The sequence below is a fragment of the Falco punctatus genome, assembly GCF_963210335.1.
Source record: "Falco punctatus genome assembly, chromosome: 11".
Taxonomy (NCBI): Eukaryota; Metazoa; Chordata; class Aves; order Falconiformes; family Falconidae; genus Falco; species Falco punctatus.
Window position 1 is genome coordinate 31,361,427 of NC_137591.1, and position 22,227 is coordinate 31,383,653.

At 45.4% G+C, this 22,227-nt stretch overlaps 1 protein-coding gene across 1 annotated transcript in view; it reads right to left on the reverse strand.

Annotated features, from left to right (window-relative positions):
• Positions 1–10,618: 10,618 nt before the first annotated feature.
• The window catches only part of EDEM3 (ER degradation enhancing alpha-mannosidase like protein 3), a 32,600-nt gene continuing 20,991 nt past the window's right edge, over positions 10,619–22,227 (reverse strand). The window contains exons 14-20 of the mRNA XM_080407572.1: positions 21,991–22,156; positions 19,287–19,441; positions 18,358–18,511; positions 17,657–17,851; positions 16,702–16,867; positions 16,019–16,204; positions 10,619–14,499 (exon numbers count right to left, since the gene is read on the reverse strand). Of these exons, the coding sequence (XP_080263698.1) occupies positions 14,093–14,499; positions 16,019–16,204; positions 16,702–16,867; positions 17,657–17,851; positions 18,358–18,511; positions 19,287–19,441; positions 21,991–22,156 (1,429 nt within the window). The 3' untranslated portion in view covers positions 10,619–14,092. The remainder of the gene's footprint in view (positions 14,500–16,018; positions 16,205–16,701; positions 16,868–17,656; positions 17,852–18,357; positions 18,512–19,286; positions 19,442–21,990; positions 22,157–22,227) is intronic.

The following is a 22,227-nucleotide window of genomic DNA, read 5'->3' on the forward strand; positions in this document are numbered from 1 at the left end:
TTTTCACTCTTCCTTCCCTGCACTGGATTTTCCTTTGGATATCAGGCAGTGGGGTAGGGAGAGAGGCTCCACCAGGGAGAAAGGCCCAGGAGTTACTCTTATTCATGCAGGACTGGATGTGAGCACCTCCGGCAAGGGCAGCTTCCCAAGCAGCGTTTGTGAGGCTGCGGCAGCAAGCTGTCTCCTTAAGGCAGAAGCTGTTCCTGCACACTGCAGACTGCTCAGGCCCCTCATCTTCTGCCAGCCTCAGCTTGAGTCAAGTGGACTGGGACAACTCAGGCGCTACCTCGCTTCAGTAGCTTTCCATGTAAAAGGATCCTCTCTGGCATGTTTCACTATGTGCATCTTTATCCTGTTGGTGGTCAAAAATTGCCAGCCAATTCTGATTTTCCTCAATCCTCGCTGCATCTTGGCAGCTGCTTTGGCCACACAGCTCTTCCTGAGCATCCCAACCTCCCTGAAGATGAGGTTTTGCCACCTTCCTCCCATCACATCATCCTTCTTAGGGCTGCTGGCATCTCGGAGTGCTACGGAGCCATTTGATCTGTTAGGAATTCTTCACAGTGATAACTCTGCCTCCTTGCATATGATTTTTTTCCATAATTTATGTCAGCGCTTGAGCAGGTAGCCATGCCAAGGAGAGTCAAGAGCCTGCACCTTTCAATTATTTAAACACTTTAATTAATAAAGAGTCCTGGGGCTTGATCCCACAAATCCTTCTCTCAGAAGTGCTTCATAAAGCTTTAGCAGGTAGTACAAGAGTGATGGAATTGGGTCTGTCCTTTGGAAACATTTCCTAGGTTCATTTTCTAGACGCTGAACGTCTCGTGTATAGATTTCCCCATACAACGCCTGTGTTACAGACACACTGTGGTCTTTCAGTACACCAGCCTCCTTGTACTTGGAGTCTCTTTCAGTCACTAGGTTTTGGTTTGTTTTTTTTTTCTTTTTTCCTTGCCAATGATGATGGCACCAAAGGTAAGGGCTTCCGTGGAAGCTTTGTGAGAGAGAAAAAGTAATTCCCACCTTGCCTGTGTGCTTAATGTGACCAGCAGCAAATGCTTTAGTCTTCTGTATAAATTATAACCACACTGATGGACTTTCAGGTGACAGCGCCTGTGAATGCATGGGTGGGTTGTCCTGCTGCTGGCTGTAGAGGCATGAGGGTGGGCAGGAGGTTTGGAGGGCAGCAGCAGTGGTCTGTGGAGTTGACGTGCTCCAGGACAGCCGCAGGCTGCTGGTGGGACTGGGGTGAGGGTGACAGACTTCAGTTTGCTCTACCCTTCTGCAAGAAACCTGAACAGAACTGAGGTTTTGGGGCAGGGGGCGGGGGTTGCCTATTCATACCAAGTCAGCAAATCCTTGGCACGTTTTGCTACTGGCACCATGTACCAGATGAACCAACAACCCAGGAATTTCTTGATGGTTTTCAGCTGACTGAGCTTCTTGGTCAGGCAGGAGACTTGCTTCTCTTTGGGATATGGAAAAGTAAAGATGCTCACTGTTTACCTGGGAAAGGGAGCCATGCTTATGGAAACAAAACTTAGCAGAAGGCAAGACTTTCCAATCTTGAATATCTGAAGTCTATGAAATATAAGATGGTTTCTACACACTTCAGGCTTGGGTTGACATCCTTTCCACACCTCAGCCACGAAGAGCTGTCTGCTTTGCTTGTTGGAGCAGTATAACCACTTCCTCAAGCCTTAAGCAGCAACTTGCTGCAAAATCATGTCCAGAGCAAGTGCAGGGACCTGATGGCAGCGGTGCAGCAGGTGGGAAAGGAACGGGACCAGCTGACCCTCCTTGTAAGCAGTTGCACGTGCCGCGAGCAGACCCATGAGGTCACTTGGATGGACGTTGCTCTTGAACCTGCTTTGTTTCTCTCACCTTTATGAAATCCTAGCAAACTTTGCTAGAAGTCTAAATATATATAGGCAGCAGCTGATGATCTATAATAACATAAGCAGATTACGGTAGCTTAAGATGCAGCTCTCCTTGAAGCCATACCTCCGTGTTACTTTCCTCCACTCAAATACATTCAGCAGGATGGAAAAGAGGAAGAGAAGGAAAAGTGCTTATATCCGATACGCTGTGCTTAGTTGTAAATGGATTTTTCAAGGTTTCTTTTAAAAGAAATACCAAGAAAATGCTTTGGGGCCAAACTTCTCTTCAGGAGGCTGACGTACTATTTAATAAGCTCCAAGCCATATTCTGGGATCTTGGAGAAAATCGTGGAGAAGAGGTTTTACAATCAGCCTTTCCCCTTGGGGTGTTTTTCCCTTTCGTCTAAACCCCTTTGAGCTGTGCCTTCAGAGCCTGCCCCAAGGAGGCAGGAACCTCCTCCCGGTTCCAGGAGAGGAACCGGGGAGCTGGAAGAGTTTCCCATCAGGCTGGTGGCCATTCCCAGATCCAGCCAGGGCCCACCAAAGCCTCCCAGATACAAACCCAAGGGACCCGTATCCCTCCAAGGGCTGGGATGCTCCATCCCAGGCGGGCACGGAGCCGGTGCAGCAGAGCTGTGCCGTGCCGCTGTCATCATGGGCAGTCACCTAAGGAGCGGGGCTTGCTGGGGGCTGCCGAGACCAAACGTTGGAGCACTGGGGGCAGTTTGGGAGCGGTTTGATGCAGTGCTCCTAGGGCACGGTCCACCTGAAGCAGGACTCCTGGGAGGGAAAGAAAAAAAAGTGTTTAAGTGTTTGTTGGCTACCTGACACTAATTTCTGCCTCCATCACTAGTAACTAGAGACAGGGACACATTCTGCCTTCGGTCGAGTTTTGCGAGGTTTTGGCAACGTCTCCTTCAGGCACTGTCTGTCTCCATATTGTATCTATTGCAACACAGACGCTTTGACCTAAAAAGCTGATGCCTTTATTTTTTTTTTTTTTTTTTTAATTATTGAGAGTTTCTCTTCACCTGTGTCCCCTCCCAATCCCTTCTACCTTCCATACAGCATCCAGCTCACCAAGGGAGCAGGTCGGGTCACGGCGGGCAGGAGGAGACTTTACCCTCCTACCTGAAGTGTGGTTGTGTGGCTTAGGACAATTTTCTAACGTGCTTGGGTTGCAGCTGCTCTGGTCCAGGGAGGAGCTGGCCATTCTGCGTGCTGCTCTGGTTCTACTCCGTTTGGAAGGTTGGCATTTGGAATCTGGATTTTTCAGGGGCAAGGGGAAATCCTGCTCTTGGATGCCAGCACCAACCCGTGATGCCAAGGCATTGCTTTGCCTCGACAGCATCACGCTGTAACCGAGAGCATCGCTTGACCCAAGGCATCTCTTGAGCCGCAGGAGTCTGCGCCTACATTAGATTAAAGAAACCCCAAATCATATTGGTGCTTTTTTCTTCTTGGAAGGCTGTGGATCATTTCACATCATTCACATGCTGACAGTTATACTTTTGTCCCTTGGGACCCCTGGCAGGAGATGTTCTGGGCCAGGTCTCTGCGTGCAACACAAGGGACCAGGAGTGATTTCTCCACCGCTGGGACTCTGAGAAAGGACCTGAGCAAACCCCAGTCTGTCCTGGTTGGGAGCAAGGCTTCGCAGGAGCAATGCGTGGTCAGATGGACGTGCTGGGCTACTGCAGGATTTTCCATGATGTCCACGTAAATGAAGCCCTGTAGGAACCGCTGGGGAGCATAGCTTGGCAAGCTGGGCTTCTCTGAAATTTTGTGGAGATTCCCACTTTATCATGAAGAACTGGGCAGGGTGTTAGAAGCTCTCTGGGCTTTTGCTGGTGTGGCTGATGTTTTTTAGGATGTTGTCTTGAACTCGCTGGTTTGGCACTTGTCTTGAACAAGTGTTTGGCAAATGCCCTTTCCTCTCATTGTTACTTCTAATCTCTGTTTGAATTTACCTTTTAGAAATACGCCTGGGCTGACTGGGGCAGGATCCACTTTGACTCCCCATGAAGGGCTCGCGCCTGCAGGTGCTTTATTTGCCTGGTGCACATAGATGTTACTGCTCACAGGTGTGATGGTTTCGAGGGTGAAGAGCAGCCTGGAAACAGTGTAGACATTTGGAGAGGATGGATGGGTAAACAGATAAAACTGAGAAACCCATCTGCAGACCTTGGCCAAATACCTTTGAAAAGGTTCATCAAAGCAGCCAGTTAATTAGCTGACTACTCATACTGCTGTTTCCCATGAACCTTCCTCTGATACTGGACTTCAGCCCCAAAACTATACCATCCAAAACTCAACATTAATTTCCTCCTTTGCCTTCAGTAAGAGGTTTTTTGTTTAATTAAGTCTCTCCGCTGAGACCCAGAAGACCCAGCTCGGTCTCCTCCTGTGCCACAAGTTCTTTGTGGCCACGGACAGGCCATGCTGAACCTGGGCTGACTTACTGCACCTCTCCGTCCCTTTGTGCTCATCAAGAATAGCAGTGCTGCTCAGACCTTGGATGCACAGGTGACATCTTCATCCCTCAAACGCCCTCCATCACCCTCATGCTGTCATCCCTGCATGCACTTGGGCGGGCTCTGACCTTGCCGGCAGCCGGTGGAGTTGTGCGAGGTGCTGCCTCAAGACGCAGCGGCCACTGCTGTAAGAGAAGGGAGGCAGTGACCAGCAATATTGCATGATTTTTTTGCAGCGTACCTTTTTGTGGCTGTAAGAGAGCCCACGAAGCACAAGTATTTTAAAGTCTGAATGATGAGTCGAGTGAATGGGTAGATGAAGCACCAGAGACATGTTTCAACTCCAAAGACACTGCCATCATTGCACGAAAATGAGACTGAAGATAAATATTCGGTTCTCAGCTATTTCAATTCTATCAAGTCTATAAAACAATAATTACCTGTCACTTCAGTTTTGGAGTTAGCAATGACTCAACTCCACATCAGCTTGGCTGACATGCCAGACCTTCAGGATAGGAGACGCTTCCAGCTGGGTGATGTATGCATCCACCAAGGAATGAATTTAATAAGAGCTTTAAACAAAAGGGAGCGATTTCCAGTTGCAGTTGGGACTTCTGTCCCGCCAGCAGCTTTGGTTAGCGTTGCTGCTTCGCAGGTGACAGTCCGTGACACCATGTAGGCTTTGTCTCCAGCATACATGTTTTATGCTCCTCTTCCAATGTGACTTGCCACGTTGGCCTTTGATTTCTGAACTGCGAGCTGGCAAACTTGTGCTCTGATGGCCCATCAGGCGCCTTCACCCCCCAGCATGGGGGAAACCTACGGCACCTCCAGGTCACATCAGGCTGTGGGGAGCAGCGGCGCAGCGTGCCCCCCATTCACTGCCACCCGCTGCCACCGATGAAGAGCACCAGGCTCCATGAAACCGCCTACCTGGCATGATCACCGCTGTAAGTTCACGTTTTCTAACTCAACAAAGGTTAAACAATGTTTTCCAAAGGCAGCACCGTCTCCAAAGCTGCATGACTGCAAGTGTGCATCCAGCCAGGTCCCCGCACACACCAAGCAGGATGGAGAACTGCTGCCTTCCAGCCGGAGGTGCCGAGTGGCTTGTGGAGGCGATTTCTGCATCTGCAGGGAGAAGGCACCGAGGTGAAGGGATGTCAGCAGGGTCAGGGCTCCCCGCAGCCTGTGGAGGGGCCAGCCAAAGCCAACGGAGGCCGATACAGCCAGAGAGCACCTGCCTGTGGGGTTGTGGCTGTGCCACAGGTGTCCCTCAGGAGCCCCTCTGGGGACCAGTAGTAGTCAGTAGCTTTATCAGTGGCATCAAGGGTGGGACTAAGAGCACACTCAGCACGTCTGTGGGTGGCACCAAGCTGAGGGGTGCGGTTGTTTCGCTGTAGGGAAGGGATGCCACCCGGAGGGACCTTGGCAGGCTGGAGGAGTGGGCCCATGAGGTTCCAGAAGGCCACATGCAAGGTCCTGCGCCTGGGCTGGGGCGATCCCCGCTATCAGGATGGACTGAGGGATGGGTGGATGGAGAGCAGCCCTGCGGAGAAGGACCTGGGGACACTGGTGGGTGAAGAATTGGACATGAGCCAGCACTGTGCCCTGGGTGCATCCCAGCAGCGTGGCCAGCAGCCTGGGGAGGGGGTGCCCCCCCTCTGCTCCGCTCTGGTGAGACCCCCCTGGAGCCCTGGGTCCCCAGTACCCGCCAGCCACGGAGCTGCTGGAGCGGGCCCAGAGGCAGCCGTGGGGACGGCGGGAGGGCTGGAGCCCCTCTGCTGTGGGGACGGGCTGGGAGAGCTGGGGTGGCTCAGCCTGGGGGAGGGAGGGCTCCGGGAGACCTTGCTCTGGCCTTCCAATACTTACTTGCTTTAAAAAATATATATATTTTAAAAATATCTATTTTTTTAGTGTAACTGCATATCTCTACCCATTACATCCGCTTTTATCATTTTTATCATCTTGTTGTTCTTCCTTACCATCTTCTTCATCTTCATCATCATCATAAACGTGTGGGACTGTGAACCTGCTTCGTAAAAGCCAACTATAGTAACACCGTCCTCGTGGGCACCTGTTCCTGCGCCCACAGCAGCGCCTCGGCAGCGCTGTGAACACCAACAGCACATTTTAGGAGAAAACTGTCCTGTTTTTACCAAGGTTTGCCAGCATTACCAAAGCTGACACTCTTCAAGCGCAGCAGTTCCATGTGGCAGCGGGGCCAGGACGGTGCAGGGGACCCCACCGATGGCTTTCACCCTAATTCCTGAAAAGCTGAACGAAGAAGCCGGCCCTGGCGTGGGGTGAGCTCGGGCTGGAGGCCGTGTCTTTTCCTGACAGTAGCTGCCCATCACTGATTTATCCGCTGGTGTCGCACAGCGAAAGGAGCCGTGAGTTTTCCTTCCCAGAACGACTCGCTTTGTCCCTGCTGCGCTGCCGTCCCGATGGTTTCTGTGTAAATCGGGAGACCTGTGCTTTGATCTCAAGCCTTGTTATCAGCGGCCGCCTGGCCTTACGGGTCTGCCCTGGTTGTGGTGCTGGGTGGGAGGGTGGTACCCTGCACCCCCCGAGCTGCTGCAGCGAGCATCCTCCCGCGCTGCAGACTTTCTTTCCCTCCACAAGCCTTCAAGGTGTGAGTTGAATAGCAAATTTGTTCCCCTGTATATATATATATTTTTTTTAAAAAAATAATAATTTTTGAGACAAAAAAATATTCGTGTGATTACTGCAAGAAACTAGAAAGCTACGTGTGCGAACTGAGTGATATTCTTGGGGTTTTGGCATTCTGCTTTTGTGTCTATTAATAATCCCCTGGAGTGAGTCATATGGAGATGCATTTATTCACTGAGTTGGAGAGAGCTGCTACCCAAAAATAGCAGCTATGTAATTTTTTATGATGGTGTAATGCTAGTGCGGCGAGGATTGACATCATTTAACAGAGATGCTCTCTGCCTGGCAATCAGATAACCTGTGTCAAGCCAGAAAATAAACGTGCAAAGCCACGTGCTTGGTTACATAAAACAGCTGTGAGAGCCCGCCGGTGTTGGAAATGCCTTTTTGCCCTTTCCTGCGCATCTTTTGCCCCCTTTTTTTCCCCTTATGCCTTTCTAAGTCATCTTTGCTCATTTTCTTAAACCGGACCGCAAGGACTGTTGGGATGAGGAAAGGGCTTTTGCTGTGGAGGGGAGGATCACGCACGGCTCTCATGATCAACATTTATTCTGTTACCACCCTGCCACCCGTGAGGAGAAGAGTCCACAGAGAACTCCTAAAACGCATCAAATTCAATCCCACGAGCTCTGAATTGCTCATCAGTTCTTCTCACCCACGTCGCTGCTCTGCAGGTCCCTGCGCAAAGCTCCGAGCATCCCCCTCCCGCAGGGCTCATGCCCAGACCCCAGGGACCCAGACACCCCAAAGTGCTGCGAAGGCAACGGCAGCACCTGGCAAAGGGTGTGAAGGCAGACAAATGCTCGGGTAAGGTTTGGGGGCTTACCTTTCAAAAGATGAAGCTGCTTGGCTGTATTTCTTCTCATTCTCTGCCCTGCACTGCTGCCAGCAGGTCTGTCCTGGTGTCGCAGCCAGCGGGGCACCCGAGCCGTCCCCACGGGCCCAGGGCTCCCCAGAAGCATGTGTGGGTACCCCTGAGCATTCTGCATTTGCACAAGTTTGGCTTAAATGCAGTTGGAGCAGCCCTGGTCACGGCCTCGCGCTGCGCCCGCCGCCAAAGGGTTAATGAAGATGGATTCACCCGCACTGGGGCTTGGTGTCTTGGGTGAACTCTCCCAGGCAAACTGGCCTGTAGGGCCCGTTCCAGCTGGAAGCGTTTATTGGCATTATCTTTTTTATGTAGAACTTCAGAAGAAAATGGGACTCCTGCCGCCAGCAGATCTGGGCCGACCTGAGCGATGGGACACGCAGCAGCTGAGGCTGAATTTTTGCCAGAGCAGCTGAAATCCTCCAGCTTTGGGTGACCTAACTGGGAAGTGGAAATGGGAAAACTGAGTCACCGCCCGTCAATACAACTATTGGCACAGAGTAATTATTAAAGATAGTTTGGATAGGAGGTGTGGCGTGCTGGTGCCGCCATGCCTCCCTTACCCTTCCCACGTCTGTGCAACGCGTGTTCTGTCCCTGGGGAGCAGGAGTATCAGGAACATGTTCAGACCTGGAAATAACTAATTAAATATTCCCGATTTCTTGTTATAAAAGAATTGTAAAGAGAGGCAGGGATGGGGACCTACCCTGTTAATTTTGCTTAACATTTTTGCCTCCCAGAGGCCACCTGCAACAGGAGGGTGATCCCTTGTTATTTGAAACAGCATCGGGGCATCACAGCTGGCAAGGTGGGGGAGATGAACATGGGGAGATAAAAACAGATCCTCTTAAGGACTGCAGCAGGGTGTCACTAAGAAAGAACACTGATTCCTCTAAGAGATTTCTTTTTTAATTTTTTTAAAAAGAGAGAGAAAGAAAAAGTAATACGCTTTGCTGAGGGTTTGCTCCAAGACTCTCCCGTTAGCCCAGCGGAGATGAGAGGACCAACTTTACTGCCGTTCATGGCTGTGCTCCAACCTCCCAAGCCCCCACCCACCCAGCAGCTGGGAGGGCAATGGGTGAAACCCTCCTGCACCACGTCTTGCCCAGGAGGACCAGGGGTTTGCAGAATTGGTGCTTCTTTTAAGCAACCAGATCCCTCTGCCCGCAGGGGCAGCACCACAATGACCCACGGCCGTAGGATGCTGGCAGAGGACAAACATCTCTGCCTTTTTTGGGGTGCAAGTTCAACACTTGGTTAACGGACAGACGGGAAAGAGCGCAGGGAGGTAGGGATGGGGCATCCCTGCAGAAAAGGCAGAGCAGACGGGAGGCCACAATGCTTATCAAGAAAGGTGGGAAAACATGAAGGGCTGCAGCCACGAGGGCTGCTCCATCGCGCTGGAGAGGTCAGTCCTGAAGGGTTTGGTCTAAACCCGCGCGTGCCATCCCTGGCTTGGCCCTTGCCCGCGGCCATCCACTCCAAAGAGATGCCAGAGGAGCGTGACACACCTTGATCCATGTATTTGTCTGCTTGTACCAGTGCTCTCCTCTGCCCACCTGTCTCTCTGCACGTTTCCTTGGGGCAGTCTTTTATTATTTTAATCTTTTTCTGCAAAACCCCACATTTGTGCTGGACTCAAGAGCACATGTCTCAGTTTGCCCGTCTCTGAGCCGTGTTGCCCTGCAGGGTCGATAGGCAGTAGACATCTAATTTCAGGAACACCTACAACTCCCAAAATAAACAGAGGCAAGGGAAGCACACAGGACCTTCAAGGGTGAGGTTACATACCCTGCAGACCAAAATGCTTTCTGAGCATCCCAGCTTCAAGACCATTCAAGGGATGAGGAAGGTGGAAGGTGCCTTTGCTCCAAAAACACTCTAGTCCCTGAAGTCCTGATGTTCCCAGAACGATAGGTTGAAGAAATTTAGCACTTCATGGGTGAGGCTGTTCATGGTTTCTACTTAATATCGTAAACACTGCTGAACACTTGGGCAAGGACTTACATTCAGAGCTCCTGCATATTTTATTTTCTTAATCCTAACTTCCATGGAGGAAAAGCTCATAGGAGTAGAGGTGTCAGGGAACAGCTGGCTAACAGAGGAAGGATGATGGAGTACCTGATCAGGCCCAAGAGAGACCTGGGGTTTTTTTCAACTTAGTGAAAACAGGATCAGAAGTTGTCATACTTAAAACAAACTTTTGAGGATCTGTATTCTCACTGCAGGAATGGACTAAAGAAGAGTTGAAATAGTCCAATTCAAGGAGGCTGCCGAGAGCCTTTCCAGCACACTTCCAATTTTATACTGAAAAGGAGGTGGCTTGATGATACAGAACATCCCTGTTTCCCAGCCTCGCAGCGAAAAGCCATTTTTTATTTCCAAGGGTCCTGCGCTGCCTGGCTGTGCACCCCTGCGCCCACCAGCCCCCGTCACCGCCGCCTGGCCTGCCCTCAGCGCATCCCGCAGAGCCGCTGCCTTACCCTGTATGCTCCCAGATGGAGAAATGCTTCCAGGTTCCCAGTGGCGCCTTCTCCTGCCTTTCAAAGACCCCGGATAGCAGCGCTGCCCCCGGGGTGCCGACCGCTTCACCAGGGTGCCAGCGAGGCAACCGCTGCATCAGGGTCACTAGTAAAGACACGGGAGTATCGGTGTGACGGCTGAAAAACCACGGCAAACACAGCTGGTCAATCCAGAAATCAGCAACAGTTTAGCACAGCTTGACCAGAATATTTACATTTTATTAAATCTTTACAATCAGCAATTATAATCAAGTACACAATTATGTACACAGATTATATACATTTTAGCCCAGACTTTTACATCACAGTACATAGTTGCCCTTAGAAATATTGTATACACTTACCACCAGACAGTAAAACCCAACAATAGTGTTACAGCACCTGTTATTAGATATCTTTCATAAGAAAATATACGGCTGTAAATTGGGCTGGCTAAAAAAAAAAAAAAAAAAAAAAAAAAAATCTTATAAAATCTGAACATACAATATTTCATTCACAGAATGTTTTTTTCTTCTATGTTCTGACTGATGCCGTTTGCATAAGATGTCCTGGTTTTAACCTCTCAACACGCGCTTACTCGTGCCTACTGCTGCGCCTTCAGGTACGCTTGCAGGAGAACCACCAAAGCTGGACTCATTTTGAAACTTCATTACGAAATAATAAATGTAAACAATTAAGAAGATTCCTCTAAGATCAAATGAGAAATTAATTGGCTGATCTGAATTACATGGCATGGAGTAAGTGCTAGTTCCAGCTGCGATTACTGAACCCTTCAGTGTTCAATACCGTACAAATAAATGTATGATACCGCAAAGAGGCAATTACTGATTAACCAGCGATATTCCGCATGGAGGGTGCAGTCCCCTAAAAATTTGGGAACACCACTTACTCCCTTCTCCAAAAGGTGGTTGATATTTTTTTTGATGAATACATTCTTTTTGTTCTTAAAGATAACAGTGACAGAAACTTGAATTATTTCCAGAATGATACGAAAAGGTTAAACTAAAGTCTATTTCCTCATAAGGAATACAAAGTGAAAATAACCTGAATAAAACTGCGCCCCCCCCCCCCCCCCCCCCCCCCATTTAGTCCTCTTTCCCTAAAGGTCAACCTTACCCGACTGAGTTCCGTAAACAAAGCTATGGCTCTCATGATGGTTTCAAAGGGAAAGTAGAACAAAACAAACCCAAACCAAACCAAAAGGAAGGAGGCAACAGTTATCTGAGGTAGGCCACCACCAAAATGATGCTTCAAATCCATTTTGAGTTCTGGGATCATTCTAAATCCCTTAAAAAGAGAGCTAATGTCTGCTGCTTTAGCAGTAGATGTGGAAAAAGCAGTTAAATGAGTTGGTGATGGCAAGGAAAGTTAATCTTTTAATAAAATCTTACATCTACACCTAAATTTTCTGCAAGTAAAAAAAAAAAAAAAAAAAAAAAAAGAACAAAACCAAAAAGAAAACCTTTAGTTGCTATATTGACAGTCTTAACATAATGACCGGAGGGCCTCTCCACCTATAAAAATAGTTCTATTTCCACCAAAATAGCTAACAAATATGAAGACATAGTCCATGTTGAAGAGCATGGGAACAAAAATGCTCCTTTCGTGGCACTAAGCACTGACAGATCAGAGGAATTATCAGAGTGAAAACTTTTGCTCTGCACCTGATGGTTTTGATCCGGCAGCTGACCGCACTTGGCCCCGTCGCTTCGAGCCCAGGCGTGGCCAGGGGAGCGCAGCATCTCTTGGGGGAGGGCTGGGGCTCCGAGTAACAAAGGACACTTTAAAGGCTCCCACGATCAAATGCTTTACATGAAGAAACTCACGTAACAAAAAACAGAAATCAAAAAATTCTCAGCCGAAAAAACCCAGCTGCTTCAAGCCCTGCTCATTCAGTCCAAACCTCCATCCGGTTATTTGTGCAAAGGAGTTATAACTACATTTAAAAGCTAATTTATTTAAAAGGACACTTATTCACTATTCTGCTACCGCTTCATTCCCTCCTCGAAATTACCTCCTTCTCTAGTGATTTAAATAAAGTTATCATTCAGTTTATGGATAATATTCTGATAGACTGTCGTGCTCTCAAAAGGTGCCTGTGCATTTTGATACTCTTGAAAGCAAGTGTCGTTAAGTATACATGTATACAACATTTGCCTGGCATTTCTCCATTCACACTGTACAGGAGTATACATAAATACATACAGTATGGCTGTACTAATTAACAGTTGCATATTCAGCACGCATAATTTCACCAGCTAAATGAAAGGTGCAATTCAGAGTGGGGCTTTTTCTTATTCCATTGTAATGATGAATATAAACCTTCGTTTTTAGCCTGGTGCAGCATATAGGCAGTGTTAATTTATTCTTTAATATAAAACAATTCTCTGAACCACAACTCACTAAAAGCAGTTCTATATAAATCAAGTTGATTAGTTTTGGCAGTTTCTTTGGACACAGTCAAAACGTCTCTCAGTGGGTTTAAACATCCCCATTTTTATTTAAATAATATTTTGCGTAATAGGGATAACAAATTAGGACTCACACTTACCTGTAACAAACTCCTGAAGCCCAGAGTAACAAACCAGTCGTCCTCACAGTTCACACCACTATACTTTGAACTATGGACCCAACAGCCAAAATTGTTGCGCTTCACTACTGGTACTGGCCTCGCTGCCTTAAGTATCGCACGTATAGAAGTTGCATATAAAAAGAATGGCAACAAAGTCAAGCCATTAGAAGTCAAACGTGTAGAAAAAGGAAGATTTTGTTACAGCGGATCTAGTTCTGTTTAGTGTCCTTTTAGAGAATATTGCCGGTTTAAATTCCGTATCTTGGGGTAGATTTGAGTTTTTCAACCTGGGAGGCCAAAGGAAACACCCGTAACTCACCGCCTGCCTTGCCCACTCTGCCTTAACCTCGAGCGTAACTTTCACAACACGCCGCGAGCCTTTACCTGGTGGACCCCAAGGCTGTCTTAGTTGCCCTGATGGAACCTGCTCACAAAGTACACGTTGCCTTTGGTTTATACAGTTTCTCTAGGTGAAAGCGGAGCGGAAGGGAAAACTCACATGTCATCATGGCTGTTCTTCGCGGTAACGGATGGAAGGAGTGATGAGCAACACTACCATGTCTCAGTGTGATACGTCAGGATAAAAATCAAACTGCTTCTAGCTGTGTCTTAAAGACACGACAACTGGAAACAATTTCACCTCCTGCTATCAAGGCGGGCCTTCAGCTGGGTGGAAAGCCGTGAAACCGCACCTCTGTTCCCACCCGAGCAGGGGCTGACCTTCGGGTGCCCTCACTGATAACCGTTACGTGGTACGTTAACCCCACCGTGTTCAACTTCTGCCTTCCAGGCACCAAGGAGTGTGACCTCGCAGCCTGGAATGCAGAAGTGGGGCTCGCTCCCTGCAGGAGCCTCCTGGGCTCCCCCACAGCACCATGCAGCGGAGCCGGACAGATGCTTCAATTGCACGTTCCCATTCTCAAACAGGAAAAAATAAAACAATACAAAGAGCACGTGCTGGATTTCTGTGGTATTTCCCAGGTGAAACCTGGTTGCTCATCACAATACTGAATATGTTTTCTAGTTCTCAGGTATCAGGGCCTCACTTCTACCCACAGAGTTCGCCATTTGCTTACTAACAAATAAGTTATTATTACAAGTCATAGCTCATCCTTTTCCATCATTTCAAATGCTTCTATATCTTCATTCCAGTCTGCTAATATGGATTCCATAGGTTGGACTTTATTATCCCAGTTAACTTTGGAATTTGACTCTGTCTCGGTCTTTTGTTCCTGAGGCTGGTTATTCCCTTGTGTACATGCTGGCTCTGGAGCACTCGCCTCATCGGTTCCAGGGACGTAGGAATCCTGATTTGAAATGGAAACGCTGTCACTGTCCGTGTTTGCAGGAGATAAAGAATCAGGGTCAGTAACATCGGAGCTCTCTCCTTCTTCAGGCTCCTCACTGACTACACCAACATCCTGAGATGCTGAAGTAGCTTCCTCTGAATTCTGTTTATGTGAATCGTTTTCAGATAATTTCTGGTCCATATTCTCCATTTCCAAGTCTTTGAGAGGGAAAAGAGAAAGAAAACAAAAAACTTTGGGAAAAAAAAAACCAAACTAGGAAGGCAGCATTTTATTACGTATTTCAAAAGCAAGATCACTTCCCTTGGCCTTACTTCCTCAAGGAAGTGCAGACTTTCCATTGATAGGAAAATTTAATGTTACTAAGAAACACATTTTACAGAGGGAGGGAGAGGAGGGAAGACATTTAAACACATTCTAAATTAGGGCAAACTTCTGGGTCAGTGCTAGTTACTGTCCTTCAGCCTTAAGCAAATACCCACCGCGTGCGCGGGACCCGAACACCAGATTTTAAAGCACTCCCAGATCCACCACTATCCCACATCTAAGGAAGTGGGAGTCAGGCAGTTTTAAGTTCACTGAACTGGGAATTAAACAGAGCGCCTCATCACAACTCAAAGCAACTACCGTACATATCTGAAGTACTGATTTAGCTTTACAGCAGCTGTCCAGTTTAACCATGCAGCCTTCTCTGCAGCTCGATGTTTATAGCTACTAGACAGGACACTAGTATTTCAGGGCTTGCAGGGAGCTTAACTGCATACGCCAGTTTTAACATGGGATACTTACTGCTATCAATAATGTAGTTTGGAATCATTTTACCTTTAAAGATTGTTGCTGGGATTCCAAACGGAAGCACGAGGAAGGGGGAAGAAGCAGATAGGGATTATAAATTCTTAAATGCAGAGCTATCTTTTGTATTTAATATTTTGTTAGAGCAGCTTAACAGCATAGTTAATCAGGAGGAATTTGTAAGCAGCTACAAAGAAACAACACTAGCTTTTAGCATATCACCTTTACAAACGTGCAGAAAATAAACGCTGTCACTGGTTTACTAGAGATACTTGTTCTTATGTATGCTGCTCGGACAAAGCAGCGCTAGGTGGAAGGCTTACAAAAGCAAAAACCCAGAATTTCCTGCCATATGCAAACATTTCAATTGGGAATGTATTAGCTTGCAATTTTCTTGTATTACACCAGAAAAACTGCAAAACATCTGAGGTCAGCAGCCTTATTTCTCATGATAACCACTTCTCCTTAGATAGGCAAAATAGCTGTAACAGTTGTCTCTTTCCTTTTGGGTACCAAGAATGTCACTGGGGAGCTAGATAAGAGAGAGGCATTTACAATGTAGGGCACTGAAATCACTCACGCTATTCCTGACACTACTTCAAAGCAGATTATGACAAAAAGGGTTCAAAAGGAACCCAAAAGGCTGTGTTTTCTCATTAGTCAAACAGACAAATAACTTACAAACAGCATTTCTGGATGTTAATGTTAACTGGGGGGGGGGGGGGGGGGGGGGGCGAGCAGATAATGACACATCTCAGATAATGGCTTTCTTATGAAAAAAAACTAACACCAATGTCAAAAAGAAAACCAGAGCTACCAGATACACGTCTGCACCTTTGGGCAGCAATAGAAATCATTGTTGTACATTTTACACTGTCCCACAGCACAGATGGAAGCTAAATTTGTATAAATAGCCTCAAATCTTACCTCTGTCTTTTGCTTTATCAGAAAGGAGCACCTCCACAGCCTCGTACTCCTGGATTGCGTCCAGTATAATGTTTCCTTCCTTGTTGAAGAGGAAGAGCATGGGAATCGTAATATCGTCTGTATTCTTTCCGTCACCGGCCATTTGGAAGAGAGGAGCCGTGTCGCTGCTGCTTCCCTCGTTGTCATCTAGCCAGAGGCACACAAAAGGAAAAGCAAGCAAACCTCCTGTCAGGCAAACAGGCCACGACTCCGAACGTCAGCAGACTTTCTGAGCAGCTTGCCACTGCCCGATCAGTTAAGGGGATCCCAGGCATAAAATGGCACGTTGGTCGTAAAAAGCAAAAAGCCAACTTGTGTACTTGTTTTCCTTAACATTTTTCATTTCTATCTCGTCTTCCTCAGCAGTTAGTAGACATCACTATTTCAGTGCTCAATGCTCCTTAAATAACAACTTTTAATCTGCAAACCCAGTGACAATCACCCATCCCAATTTATTTCGCTACACTTTCTGCGCAGAACAAGACAAACCCAAAACATTTCCTCGTCTTCTGACAGCACAGTTTCTGTGCTGGAGTACTGGCATCTCAGAGAGTTTAACAGCTTCTTGTCAGCTTTCCAGTATCTTCAAATCTGTAAAATACAGGTTACATTTACACAAATGAAAAACCTGAAATTTTATTTACCGATAACAATGCCTCCTATTGCCCCAGCTTTTTGAATGTTTCGCGCCTTTTCAGCAAACATACACTGGCCTCTTTGCATCAGAGCAATTTTCTCTTTCACTGCCTCAGGATTAGTGATCTCTGAGCATCCATTATATGGCTTAATGGTTGCAACAAATCCTCTCGTCTGTTTGGAAAAACAAAAAGAAAGAGAGAATTAGAGCACTAGGCTCAAGATTGCAACAGATTCCTAAGATTTTCATTTCTTCAGTTAATCTAATACATTTAAGCGTTGTCTTCTGTCAGTGCAGGCCATCTTTACCCTGAAGCCGGAGTTCTAAGCAGCAAAGAATGCCCGAGTGAAAACCTAATTCTCATATTTGGCTTATTTTTTCTATACCTGGGAACTGTTGTCTCTGGGGAATTCTCTTCTGTGAACTACTAACCTGGAACTCCTCTTTTGGGCTGTTTCTTGCCCAGCTGAAGTCACTGGGTTCTCCTACTGCTTCTAACAGAGACCACGACCACTGCTTCTGTGCTATTTTCTTCTTCCACCTAGACACAGCCTTTTGTAAAAGCTTGCGTAAGGACAGCCTGTTGTAACTCTAAAATGGCGCCTGCAAATTCATGGCTGACGTGGTAGGAAAACCTTCCCTTAAATCAACATCTCTCAAGATATGCACTGCAGATTATGTAAGTTCGTTTCAAAAGCCATATTGCGAATGCATTTTAAATCCTAAATTATGACCAATGACTCGGGAGCAGAGCATGGGCCACAGACTGATAAGCCACTCATCTATAAGACTGTCACTGCTGTCATTCTGTCATTGCTGCACCGTCATTTTAACCACTGTAATTAATTGATCCCCCTCTAGCTGGCCACCCTGAAATAGTACCAGTACTGTAAAAATTTAGGCTTATGCAATAAGGAAAGTAACAGAAATCTAGGAACAGATCATATACACATATAACATACCCCTGCTTTGTGTTTGGATAAGTCCATCCCAAATTGTGCTGGTCCAGCAGTCAAGACCACCCTGCCAAAGAACGGATGGGAAACAATTTGAACGGCACGAGGAGGTAGCTGTTGTTCTTTCTGTTGCTGACTGGAGAGTTCAATCATTTCCTGCATGAACCGTAAGCCGTCTTCAGCATCGAGCGAACTTGCTGCCTGAATAGTAAAGAAATGAGAAACAGTTTCTTCTTAAATGTTTTGAGAAATTTGGGAAAAAAGTTAAAATACAAACTTGAAGGTTTGCTTGGACCACTGCTACAAATATTTAAAAACACAGCGTGGATGCTCACTGGCATTCATTCATCATTTCAAACAAGGAAGTTAATCTATTTGCACCTCCACCACCCAGAAGTCTAAAAACATACAAATACACAGACCTCCTAAACAAACAGAAGTATCTCACACTGAAAGCTAGTATTTTCAGATAAGACACCGTTAGCCACATCACTTTGACATGAAAAGCCTCCATCTGATTTAATGGAAGGTTAGTTAAAAGTGTCACTGAGGCAAAGGACTAGCAAGCATCAGCCTGCTAAACCCAGCTGTACATCCACCTCATGTGCCTCCTCCCAGAGTCTGGCTCTCCCTCCTGAAGCTTTATGTGACAAGTATCATTGCCAGTAGGATTTCACTGAAAGTTTTAAACAAAAGTACTGTCTTACTTGCACTGCGTGCTGTACTAGTTGTACTCTTCCATCTTTCAGATGGATCAAACTGACTCCCATCTTCTTCAGTATCTCCAAGTGTTCAGGATTACTGGCCATGAAATCTCTGGCTCTCAGTGGTGGTTTTGGTCCACTTCCCAAATTCTCTTCTCTGCCAAAAGATATCAGAGATCAAAGCTTTAAAAAACAGATTATTCTTGAAACATAACTCTCATGTTATTCCTACTACCACAAGATTAGAATTCTTCAGAATAATGCTGAGTACAAGCTTCACTAGGACGCAACATCTCTGTCAAATTACCTTTTTTAAAAGTTGTCAATATTATCAATAATTTTGTAGTGCAACAAGCACAGGCAATGTTGATAAAACTACCATATACTATCTCTCATTTCTAAATAATCCGCATTATTGTAAGACTGACTAAAACCAGTTTTCCTCATACAGTTACTACTGATTTTACTCAAGAACTGTAAATATCAAAGAGGTGGTCAGAAGGGCAAACTTCCTCAGCTTTAACAGGCACTGTCCTAAGCTCTTCAACACAGCTGAGGTTACGTACAGTAGCATGATTTGCTTACTACAAAGAGTTGCAGAACTGTTCAAGAGACTACAGAAATGAATTTCACAAATCAAGAGAGACATATTTCCTGTGTACCTGGGCTACCTTTCCCACTTGGGAGTCTGTGGCTCATTAAGCTCCTTTTGCTTTGAAACACTTGCTAATTTTTGCTGGAATGAACAAAGCCTTGCTGATGATGCCACAGAAAACAGAACTGATTTTTCCCGTACCTAGGCTATCCGTTCTTAAAAGGGCTAAAACTCAAGCAGAGCAAGCTCCAGTACACTCACATTTCTCCTCCCATGCATAACACACCCTACTCCTCTCGCTTCTAGTCTAACAAAAGACAGAAAATATTCATCTTACGCTCTGGAAATACCCCTAGGACAGCTCTTATCCACCACATTTTTCAAAGGTTCACGAATACTCTGAGCAAACATAGGGTCATTTGGGAAAAGAATCTGGGTGTTGGGACAGGTCCAGTCAAAGTTGCTGTCATCCAGCTCTGTGTATTCCGTAGTCTAAAATGAAAGATACAGATCACCTATTGAAAATGCAGGTTACATTTTTACACAAAGAAAATCAACAGAGAGACCTACCCATAAGTAATCTGTGTGCTCAGGACACACAGCAGCTGAACACAATAAATGTCCCACAGCCACACAGATGCCAGGAATAAAGAATGCGTCACTCTTCTGTGCTACACGTTGTAATAATAAAGGGTGACCAGTGCACTACAACCGCTTTCAAGGGATAGATAAATACAACACCAGTTGTAATTTCTAGCTTACCAAACTGGTATCCACAGTTTCTGGGATTTTTTTTCAGAAACAGCTAATCCTCTACGGGCAAACAGAATGTCTCATGTATGCATGCTGTCGCTAGTGCCCTTGGATTTTTACGTGCTGGACAATGAAAGGAAGTAGTTATGATTTCATTTGGTGTTGCCTTTCTGCTGAGCGGATGAGCTGCAAGGCTTGTATTTTTTATATTCCTTGCTTTGTACGACTAGGAATGTCACATCTTTTCATACGAACAAAAGATTGTCCTCTTCAGGAGCCACACAGGCTTGCAAGTCTGAATGGGCAAGGATGAATCTACATATAATTCGAACAATCTCTATTTTCAGAAAAAAAAAAAAGAGTTAACATTTGTACAAATCGCTGTTTTGTAACATGTGAAACCATGCAGAACATCCATGGTGGTTTGGAGCCATATTTAGCCTCTTAGTTTTGCAAATAGCTGGCTGGATAACTGGCAAGTTAATGTTCTCACCTATAAAAATTCATGTAGTATTTATCTACTTGCAAAAAAACCCCCCGTTTGCAACGTATTAGCTAATTTAAAAAAAATAATGTAGTATTTAAAGGCTCCCTAAAAAACAAGACCTAAAAGGCTATTAGGCTACTGGAATAAACAGTTTGAAGTACATACGGCCTTAATGTGATAAATAGTAGTCACATCACTTAAGAAAGAAGGTCTTACAAGCACTACTGCAAGCATCAGCATGGTAAAACCTGACCTTTCCTGCTCACGAGACTAAACACAAACAGGATGTTGGGTTGATACTACAAACTATCTCACAGACATTTTGGCTTAATAGCACTATGTTTATATTAAAAATAATTTACACATTCCATTTGTTCCTTATCAATTTTTCCCCCATCAGATAAAATCCATAACAGTAACACATTCGTCTTCACAGCCCTTTGGTCATGTAACGCATTTCGTGGACACCATTTTCAATGGACCTTTCCTTGTATTACGCACGTCAGCAGCTTTGACGTAAAGAGCTTAACAAAACTGCATTTGAACAATTCACTCTGTCCTCATTACTGGCCGCCTATGAACATTCGCAGTTCTCAAGAGAACTGCCTAAGTTCGGCCAGCACTGCACTGCACACAGCATCAGCTGTGGGAATCCTGTCTTCTCAAAAGTATCATCTTCTTATGTTGGGAATGAAAGTCACACAAAGTGCTCCTTCAGGCCCTTCAGGGAACTTCTTGCATAGTTTAAAAAACAGTCTCTGTTTCCAAAACTCAAAGACAAAAGATGATAAATGCTCAAGGAAAGAACATTTCAGAGAGGGTGCAGGACCCCCACTATCAAGGAACATGAAAAATTAGTCCCATGACCCATTAAATGTATTACCAATGTTAAACATTAAGAGCAAGTAATTAAAAATTTTTCACTGTCTAATCCTAGAGCCCGTAAGACAAGGTGCTTTCTACTCAATTACGAGATTTCTCCAGGACACATGGCTTGAGATACACGAGCATTCTCCTCTGATCCATGCATTATTGTAAAACTCATAGTAAAAGGAAAAATAGGGGCACACTAACATAGGTGAATTTATGCCCCTGATGCCATACACATCTCTCCACTTTCTCGTGCATTTCTTCTGCTTCCCAGTAGTATTACTGCCTTAAAGATAAATTATATCACCTTACTGAGCAAAAAAACCAAAAAACCCCGCCATATTTATGATGCTTCATGCAAAGTTATATTACTATAGGTTATTTTGGAAGGTTAAGTAATTTATAAACCCATAAATGTTCTCACATTTACACCACAGATGCCTATTGCATGGACTCAAAAACTTAATTATCCCAAAAGCCATAGCTGTATCTTGTCTAACTTTGTAGCAGTCTCAAAAAACCTTTCAAAAATTACACAAGCATTCATATAGTAAAACAAACAACAAATGTTTTAGAAAAAATAGCAGAAAACAAAGATGCAGATAAAAATATCATAGTGTGTGTTTTCAAATTTATACAGAGGTAAGGAATGATTTTCTTTTTAAATAGTGCTAATATTCCACAGCTTTTTTTCTCAAGATTCAGCAATGCAGAATCCAGTCGTAGAAACATTATTCATACCCATGTGACTGGCACTGTTAATTTGATGAAATAGTTCATATGAAACAAAGTGTTAGAACTGGTGTACTTCTTCAAACTATGATTTTTCTTCCATTTCCTCTCATTAAAAAAAAAAAAAAAAAAAAAAAAAAGAAAAAGGAACTGCTTCAAAACATCACTAAAACTGATTTAGATTTGAGCTGTTACTTACTGTATTTTTTTTAGAGATGGTTTGGTTTGTAGTGGAAAGCCAAAGGGGTAATAGATGAGCTTCTGTAGTGAAGATATAATCTTCAATGTCGAAAATCATGTCTTCCTTATCAGCAAACAGCAGGTAAAGATATTTAAACATCTCGGCCAGAAAGAAAGAATCCATTCTATGGAGGAAAAAAAAAAAAAAAAGCATATGTCCTTTAGGAAGATCCCCTTTTTTCTAAAGCATAAGTGA